The sequence below is a fragment of the Corvus moneduloides genome, chromosome 24 (genome assembly GCF_009650955.1).
Source record: "Corvus moneduloides isolate bCorMon1 chromosome 24, bCorMon1.pri, whole genome shotgun sequence".
Taxonomy (NCBI): domain Eukaryota; kingdom Metazoa; phylum Chordata; class Aves; order Passeriformes; family Corvidae; genus Corvus; species Corvus moneduloides.
Genome location: NC_045499.1, coordinates 5,486,312 through 5,495,185, shown reverse-complemented (window position 1 = coordinate 5,495,185; position 8,874 = coordinate 5,486,312). Strand labels below are relative to the sequence as shown.

General features: G+C 59.5%; 1 protein-coding gene across 3 annotated transcripts; it reads left to right on the top strand.

Moving 5' to 3' along the window:
* Positions 1–29: 29 nt before the first annotated feature.
* Positions 30–5,636, top strand: LOC116455322 (Krueppel-like factor 15). Of its 3 annotated transcripts, none has more exons than XM_032133024.1 (4): positions 48–97; positions 1,469–1,568; positions 2,425–3,387; positions 5,258–5,636. In XM_032133024.1, the coding sequence occupies exons 3-4, from the start codon at positions 2,498–2,500 to the stop codon at positions 5,433–5,435; spliced, it is 1,068 nt and encodes a 355-aa protein (XP_031988915.1). In that variant the 5' UTR covers positions 48–97; positions 1,469–1,568; positions 2,425–2,497; the 3' UTR covers positions 5,436–5,636. The 3 variants fall into 3 exon arrangements, with proteins under 3 accessions (XP_031988914.1, XP_031988915.1, XP_031988916.1); XM_032133025.1 differs by lacking the exon at positions 48–97 and adding an exon at positions 204–1,386; XM_032133023.1 differs by lacking the exon at positions 1,469–1,568 and having other exon boundaries at positions 30–97.
* Positions 5,637–8,874: the final 3,238 nt, after the last annotated feature.

The window sequence follows — 8,874 nt, the reverse complement described above, 5'->3', positions numbered from 1 at the left end:
CAATGGGATCGGCGGCCGCTGCCGAGCCCTCGGCGGGGCGGGGCGGGCCGGGAGCCGCCCCCGGCGGAGCCGCGGGACCCGCGGGCGGCGGAGCCGGGTAAGGGGCGCGGGGGGCGCGGGGGTCCCGCCGGCAGCGCTCCCCGGGGCGGCTCCGCGGGGCACGGGGGCGGGGGGTTCGCGACCGGCAGCAGCGGGCTCGGTGTCCCCGGCTCGCCCCGGCTCTGAGCCCCGCTGGGGCTGGGGGCTGCGGTGTAGCCAGAGCCTCGCTTGTCCTCGGGCATCGCTTTGCGCCGAGGGATCGGCCACGCGTGGCACTGCCCGGGACCGTCTGATTTGTCCCCAAGGGCTCGGCGAGCCCCGGTTCTGCACGGGCCCCGTGTGATTCCCGGCTCTGCGGAGGTTACAGGTGTTGGTTCACGTTGCTCGGTCACGGGAGGGGAGCCGTGACCCTCGGCTGAGTTCCCAGCTCCCGCTGGTTGTTGGCTGACCTTGGGCGAGCCGCTTGTTCTCCATGTGCTCGGGCTGCACATGTGCTGCTCCCTGGGCTTGGAAAAACTGGAGGAACAGAAATGCAAAGTGAGGCTTGGGAACGATGCAGCCCTTGCAGTGAGGGACAGAGCCAGGGCTCTGTTTCCTTGCAGTGGCTTTGGGGTGACGGCACTGGTGGCATTTTGCAAAAATGCCTTGGGTTGACGGGGCAGTGACACCTGTGACAGGTACCTGCGGAGTCTGCTGGCACAGAATGTGCCACCAGGCAACACATTGCCCCACAGCGCTGCTCTGCCAGCTGGGACGTCGGCACTGCCGCAAATGGGATGGGAAACAGGAGCAGAGCACTCCAGGAACTCCCCCAAGGCTGCCCCGCTCAGATCTCCTCGGTCCTGAGCCTCTGGACCTTTCTGCCCTCTGGTCATGCTTTTATTCCCGCTGTCAGCCCAGCAGAAGGGTTGTACTCCGTGAGGAGTTTAGAGTTTAATTCAGCTGTCCTGGGGACATGCTGGAGGGATGGAGACTCCCCGAGCTGCTCTTCAGGATCTGGTTGGAAAATCAGGTTTTAGGACACTGTGGGAGAGGTAAACAGAAGCCTTTGGTAGCCAGAGGGGGGAGGCTTTCCCTGCAGAAAGAGGAGATGGAGAAGAAGAGACAAAAAAAAGATCCTAAAACTGGAGGGGAGGAAGGAGTGTGGAACTGCCTGGAAGGGGTGGCTCAGGGCATACATTTGGGCTGTGGTGAAAATTTGAAGCCTGGAGGCTGAGATTGGCCTGAACACCTCCCTCACCTCTCGTGTGACCAGGACAGTCCCTGCTCTCCACGACTTGTTGGTGCAGAGCTGTGCTGGAGACACTGGGCAGCACTGGGAATGCCCCTGCATCTCGTTCCTGGCAGGTTTGGAACGACATGGGGGTTATTTCTTAAGGAGAAGAACATTTGTATGGCATCCAGAGCGCTCAAAAATTCCCTCTCGCAGCTCTCAGGACCCTGATGGGCACTGATAACAAGGACTGGCCGGACTGGTTTGCAGCTCCACAGAAATCTCATGGAAATGTTCTTCAGGGACTTTGACAAAGGTTTTCTTTCCCCTGGAAATTCCATTTCTGCATTAAATGCACACAGATCCCTGTGCCCTGGGTGGTTTGGTGCTCTGGAGCACGATGGGGACAGGGACAGGGACAGTGTGGCTGCTCGGGGAGGTCCTTGGGCCCGTGGGCTCTGGGACAGTCACCAGTCCCCTCCTGAGCCCACACAGCTCCGACCTGGAGACGCTGTGCTCTCTCTCAGCTGTTCGCAGACGCGCTGTTTGTGCCCTCGGAGCTGACCCCAGCCAGGCTGAGCCGCTCTCTGAGGTGTGACCGGGGCTGGGCAGAGCTGCCCGGGCAGAGCTGCAGCGTGTTCGGGCACCGCGGTGCCCCCAGCACCGGGGCAACACTCAGAGCGCCCGGGGCGGGCTGGCAGCAGCACCTCGGAGCTCTGGTTACCTGTGCAGGGAGGCAGCTTTAAGCCAGCCCCGTGTCTGTGTCAGGGCATGGCTCTGCCCACGTCTGCAGTGTGGAGAAGCCCCAGCGGCCTCTCCTGGATCACAATTAACTCCCGGTTAATCAGGAGTCACCCCCTGCGCCATCCAGCAGCGCACAGCTGCCCTCCGGCGCGGGTGGCACGGGGAGGGATGAAGGGTTTCTTTGTGTGTTTTTACCTCCATGAACTCCCCAGAGAAGTTTGTTTGGGGAGGAATCTGCCTCTTTGCTGGCAGCCAGCAGAGGAAAGCGGTCCGCTCGTGTTTTTTCCAGCAGCAGACTCTTTAAAAACAAAGGCCACTGCCAGGTTCGGCTGTTTTCTTTTCGGTGCACAGCCCGGGTTTGTTAAAAGGTTGAGGTTTGCGTGTTTGTTTTCTCCTTTAGAAATAACCTTGGTGCCGTTCCCTTGCAGATGAACGAAGACTTCCCCAGCTGAGATCTCCCAGCGGCTGCTGAGCCAAGAGCTGCCTGTGGGGAGTCACCAAATGGTCTCTGTGAGCTGCCAGGACCTGCTGCCCTCCCTGACCAGCCCTTCCCTGCTCGAGAGCTTGGCCAGTGCCCTGCAGTGCAGGATGCCACCATCCCTTCTACCAGGACGTGGCGGTGACAGGACATGTGGCCACTCAGAGGGCTCTGGGCATGTCCTGGCGGGCAGCACTGGCCATGCCGAGAGTGTCCCGCTGTCCAGTGCCAAGGGGGAACCCCCCAAAGCCCAGCTCACCGAGGCTCAGCTCAGGCTGCCTGACTTCCGTCTCTCCCAGAACTTCATCCCCACCCTGGAGGAGATCGAGGAGTTCCTCAGGGAGAAGGCAGAGTTCCTCAGGGATGACGCCGGCGATCCTCACCCCGCGGAGTGGAAGGTGGAGAGCAAACCTGAGCTGGGCTCTGGGGCACAGCTCACCCCCAGGGTGCACGAAGGAGGAGGAGGAGATGTCCCAAACACTGCAGGGACAGCTGCTGGTGGCCAGGCGGTGGCTGCTGGCAGCATTCCCTTTGTCTTGCAGATCCAGCCTCTCCCGAGGGACAGCGTCACCCCCCTGGCACAGGGTGGGGGTGTCAGGGTGGCCCAGCTGCTCATCAGCCTGCAGGCCCCAAACCTGTCCCTGCTCCCTCAGCTCCAGCCCCCTGGCACCATCCTGGACCAAAAATACGTCAGAATTGCCCCCCTGCCAGTGGCCACGGGGCCAGGGGACGTGCAGGAGGCGGAGGCGGCCCCCAGGTGCCAGCAGGGCCCCCCTTCCCTGCTCCGCATCCACCGCTGCTCCCACCCCGGCTGCGGGAAGGTTTATTCCAAGAGCTCCCACCTGAAGGCTCATTTCCGGCGGCACACGGGGGAAAAACCCTACACCTGTGCCTGGCCCAACTGCGGCTGGAGGTGAGTGGGGGTCCCCGAGGGTGGGGGGCTCTTGCCCAGGAGCAGGAGAGCTCTTGGCTGGTGGAAATCCAGGGTGAAGTCCCCACTGGCCTTTCCCGAGGGAATCTTTGGAAGGAGAGCTGAGGGCTGGAGTTTGTGCAGCGTTTTTGGGAGTTTTTACTCAGTCCAGGAGCGCAGCTGGGGATGTGCAGCTGACACTTCCCAACATCCCGAATCCTCCTTGAACTGGGTGCCTAAACTCCCTCTGGCAAGGCCCCTTTTCCAAGGGATGCTGTAACTTTGGAAAACTTTGGAAACTCTCTGTGTCTAACTCAGGACAATTCCAGCAGCTGGGCTCCAAAATGGCTTTTCCTGGCAATATTTGTCCCAGGAAAAGCCTCAGCCCTTCCTCAGCAGCCAGTGTGGAATTCTGTTTGGTTTGCCACCCTTTTCCTGGGGACTGAGGGAGGGGACAGAAGAAGCCACACAAGAGTCACTTTTCCCTCTGGGAAGGAGGAATGGGATGGTGCCAGCCTGGACCATGGAACCCTGTGTGCTGTGCTCTGCTCCCCCTCCATGGAGCAGCTTTTCCAGCAGGCGATGTCCTCACCTGTGCCTGGTTGTCCCTTCTCTCCAGTGTCCCTCACTCCAAATAAATCTGTCACCTCTTTCTGAGGAGGCAGAATCTGCTCTTTTTGGGGAGCCAAGCCCTTGGAACTCACTCCTCGCCATAAAGCTGGGAAAGAACCTGTGGAAGACCTGAGCGTGGCCTGGGGACAGGTTTTGTTTCCACAGAGCCCTTTGTGAGCAGAATCTCCCAGCCCAGGTGTGAGAATCCCGAAATCCTCTGCCTGCAGTCTGGGGCTGCAGCTGCAGCTCCTTGCTCGGTGCTTTTTGCACGGGCACGTCCCAGCCATGGATGGAAAAACCCTCCTGCCCTGATGCTCCTGCCATCTGTGCAGAGCAAATCCAGCCCAGGCCTCCCGTCCAGCACTCCCTGAATCCAAAAATCCAGAGCCGTGGAGTTGCTCCAGCTCCCTTGGAGGGTGGCACTGATTAAAAACCCGCTGCAGGTGCCCCCAGGTCTGGGCTGTGTGTGCCAGAGGGGGAGGGAAGGTGCAGGGGAATTAAGAGGGACACACGCGTGGTTCAAGGGATTTTCCTGAGGCTTTTGATCCCCTCCAGGTGTGGGAATTGCAGAGACAGGCAGCGTGAGCTGAGGTATCCCTGTGCTCCTCGTTCCTGCACCCCAGAACCGCGCTGGCTTTGGCTTGGAGCCTCTGTCCTGTGCTCCAGGCTGGCTCTGTTTGCTTTTCCTCCCCTGTGCTCAGAATTTCACCCATCTCCCTTCCCAGCTCCCAGTCCGGCCCAGGCTGGAAATTTCGCTGCTGTTGTGAGAAACGAGGGGATGCTCAGGGTTTGCAGGGAGAATCCACAGCCACAGGGGAAACAAACCTTCCCTCCCCAGTGACGCTGCTCTGGGCTGGCTGTGGAGTTCCAGGAAAGCATTCCCACCCAGGCTCCTGGCCCATGGCCTTTGGCCACTGCCAGCCTGAGCTCTTTTCCCAAAAAACCAATTTTTTCCTCAGCGTCTGGGCCTCTTGGCTGCCGGAAGGTTCCAGCGAGGGAAAACAAATGGAGGAAGTAGGTGGACAGTGTCCTTTGAGAGCAGGGGAAAGAAGTTCAGATCTCCGGGGGTGAATTCTTTTCCCTCCATTTCCAAATCCTTGGAGGGGTTGATCTCGGGAGCCAGGGGTGCCTCTGGAGGGTGTGGAGTGACAAAGAGCCTGTGGCAGGGACAGATCTCAGCCTCCCTCGTGCCAGGCTCACTGTGTTCCCTGTCCTGGCCAGCAGCGAGGGCTGCATCCAGCATTCCTCCCTTCTCCTGCAGGTTTTCCCGCTCGGATGAGCTCTCCCGCCACAAGCGCTCCCACTCCGGGGTCAAGCCCTACCAGTGCTCTGCCTGTGAGAAGAAGTTTGCCCGCAGTGACCACTTGGCCAAGCACCTGAAGATCCACCGGGGCCAGCCCTGCAGCCCACGGACACTTGCAGGGGCGGGCAGGAGTTAATTCCTGCTGCTCATCCCTGCCAGCCGGGGCCGGGAGGTGTCAGAGCTGGGGAAACAGCGCAGAAGCCACTGCTGAGGAGGGGGAAATGACTCCTGAACAAACGACAGGAGACTTTGTTACCCCTCTTCTCAGGGGCGATGATATTCCCAGGTTGTTTCTGGCCCTACTGTCCCTCTTTGAAATACACATGATGGAAATCAGCGTGGGTTTGGGGTGTGTGTAGGAAAGCTGGGGTCACACTGTACAGCAGGAATCAGGCATTTTAGAATCCCAGGATCCCAGAATGGTTTGGGTTGGGACACCTCCCATGGGCAGGGACACCTCCCACCATCCCAGGCTGCTCCAGCCTGGCTTTGGACACTTCCAGGGATCCAGGGGCAGCCATGGATTCTCTGGGAATGCCATCCCAGCCCCTCCCCACCCTCACAGCCAGGAATTCCTTCCCAATACCCCATCCAGCCCTGCCCTGCGGGGGAATGAAGCCATTCCCTGTGTGCTGTCCCTCCATCCCGATGAAGTGGGGATGGGTGCGGGCTGTGCTGTGCACCAGCTGCGGGGACTGAGGCAGACACCCGCAGGGCCTTTCCAGTGTGGTTGACGTGGCTGTTTTGTCCCTAACTCTGCTTTTTTTTGTGCTGGTGGCTTCCCCCCTGTCTGTCCCTGGGCACCATGGTGTCCTCAAGGTGTTTGACAGCACGAGAGGGACAGGAGATGGATTTTGTGGAGCCCCCAAGGGACCAGGAGAACTGAAAGCAGCACCTTTCCACCAGGAAAGGACATTTCCAAGGAGAGACACAGATGTGTGAGGAGCCCAGAGGAGCTGAGAGCTCCTGTCAGGGCAGCAGAGCAGCTCCCAGGCTGCTGACGTCCTTCCCGTATTTGCCTTTTGGTTAATTAAAGGCCAGCTCCTCGCCGCGGTGCCAACTCCCGCGGCTTTTGCAAACACCCGGGAGGGAACGAGGCGCTTGTACAAACACAGCATCAGCGTCAGGAGCTCAGTTAGGCCGGGTGCCCTTTCCACGTGGCTGTGCCAGCCTGTCCCAGGCTGGTTTTTCGTGCCTGCAGGCTCTGAGCTGGGCTGTGCTCCTGCTGATGCCCCGATGCCCTCCCAGGGCAGAGCTCCACGTGCTGTCCTTGAGCTGCTGGGGTGAGGGGGGTTGAGTTGAGCCCCAAACACGCCAGGGAAATCAGCTCAGCTCTTCTCCCTGCGCTGTGGAGGGCAGGTTTGTACAGCAGAGGTTGTTCCCTGCACCACTTTGTGAGGAAGGAATGAGCTGGAGTGGTGAAAATGGAGGTGGTGTCCTGCTCCAAGGGCTGAGAGAAGCACCTCTGGGTGAGACACCAAACTTCCGTGAGGAAAACACGAGGTTGGGAAGGGATCCACCCTCGTGATGGTGGCGTGGGGCTGGAGTTGTTGGTGTTGGTGGCTGCAGTGTCAAGGAAAGAGGAGCAATGGAGCTGAAAATCCTTCATTTATTTTTATTCTAAAATATTTGGGGATGCTCACGCTGCCTCTGAAGGAGCTGGAGATGGATAGGGCAGGGCACTTCCCACCTCTGAGGCTCTCTGGTGCACTGAGGGTTCATCATCCCACGAAGTCCTTGTTTCTCCTGCTGTTTGTCACTCCAGGGGCCCCAATCCAGCTTGGAACCCACTGCTGGACAAGCACTGAGGAGGAGTGTCCTTTTCTGCCACAAACAGCAAAAATTCCTCTAAAAGTCCAGACTCCCAGCGAGAAAAGGCCGAGGAGAAACGTAATTAAAGCTGGCTTGGGGTTTGGATCCTTCCTTGTGGAAACAGCAGCTGGAGGATGGCTCCTGGCCTGGGAACGGGCTGTGGCTGCCCCTGGGGAGTGCCCTCAGTGTGATTCCCAAAAAACACCTGCATCCCTGCCTTCCCTGGTCCCCAGGCAGGGTTTGTGACAGAAACAGCTGGAGTTAACGCTGCTCCCCTTCGGACCCAAGCTTTCCCCAGCGGTCTGGGAGGGCTGGGTCCTGGATCCCGGCCTGAACTCCCCATCCTGAGCTCCAGGTGTGGATTGGCTGCACAGCAATCGCTGCCTGCAGCGGGGTTTTCTCCCCTGGGCGTGCAGGTGGAGGTGTGAGAGCCCTGCAGTGCTCCTGGGGAGTGTTTGGAGAGAGCTGTCCCCACTGGGGAGGGCAGGTGGCTTTCCCAGGGAGTCCCTGGAGAGCCATGGGAGCTCTCCCTGGGCGCCGTGGGTGCTCCGGCGCTGCCCTGGCCTGGCCAGGTGTCACCAGGTGCCAGGGAGGAGCACAGCCCATTCCCTCCTGGCACCCTCTCCAGCCACGTGATGGCCAAGCCAGAGCTGTGCAGGAGGAGTTTGGATACGGTTTGGAATTCTCTGCGCTCCCCTGCCTGGGCTGTCCTGCGCTTTCCTGGAACTGGGGGCTCTGTGTCCCTTCACGACTCTGTCCTTGCCTCGGAAACTGCAAAATCCATTTCCAGGTGCTGCCACCTGATTAACATTCACCAGAAGCGCCCAATTAAATATATTTATTTTCCCTTTTCTGCTGCCTCTTCCCCGTTAAAACGGGCAAGGATGAGCAGACAGGTCTGCCAGGGCCTATTTTGGGCTGCCTTTTGTTTCAGTGGCTTTTTGCCTGGCTTGGAATTCGCTCCATGCCCTCTTTGCTCCGGGGCTCTGGGCACAGGCCACGTGCCAGCCTGACTCACGCCCGTCTCGTGCTTTTATCTGTCCCCCTTTGCTCTTCTCCCTCGCTCCAGACTCTCTCACAGCACTCCCTGCTCGTCCTGGACCTGCCCCATCCTGCCTTGCTCCGCTCCCAGCCGAAGGCGATGGGGACATGGCAGAGCTTCCAGACTTTGGATTGAGAAGATTTGGGTCTCATCCTCAATCCAAGGCCCTTCTCTGTTCTCCAGAGGGTCCACGCTGGTCCTGGGGTGGCTCTGCTGTGGAAGACAGGGCTGGGAGTGCTGGAAGCAGGGACTTGGAGCTCCGCTGACTTTGTTTTGCCATCCCTTTCAACCAACCGCAAAGGGAGAGGAGATATTTTTATAAAACAAACCACCCTAGATCCGTATCTCTTGTGCAATGCCTGTTGGAGTCTCACCTGCTTCCCTCTGGGGGACTCTGAGTGGCTTAAAAGCTTTACTGAGGGCTCTCTAATTACCTCTCCTTTGCTCCAGTGAGGATGCTGCTCCACAGAAATATTCCTTGTGGAAGCTGAGAGCAGGGACGAGGCTCCTTCTGTCTGCCCACAGCTCTGCCAAGAGGTGACACGAGTGTCACGGGGTCATCACCTGGCTCTTGGGTGGTGCTGAGAGGGAGCAGGGCCCTGTGCCTGCTATGGATTCCCTGCTGGAGGAGTGGGGATGGGAGGAGTGGGAATGGGAGGAGTGGGGATGGCAGGAGTGGGAACGGCAGGAGTGGGAACGGGAGGAGTGGGAATGGCAGGAG

Excerpts from the sequence above, each read along its gene's own strand:
- LOC116455322 (XM_032133023.1), top strand. The coding sequence starts at position 2,498 with ATGGTCTCTGTGAGCTGCCAGGACCTGCTGCCCTCCCTGACCAGCCCT. Across the intron at positions 3,388-5,257 it reads TGGCCCAACTGCGGCTGGAG|GTTTTCCCGCTCGGATGAGC; the intron begins GTGAGTGGGGGT and ends CTTCTCCTGCAG.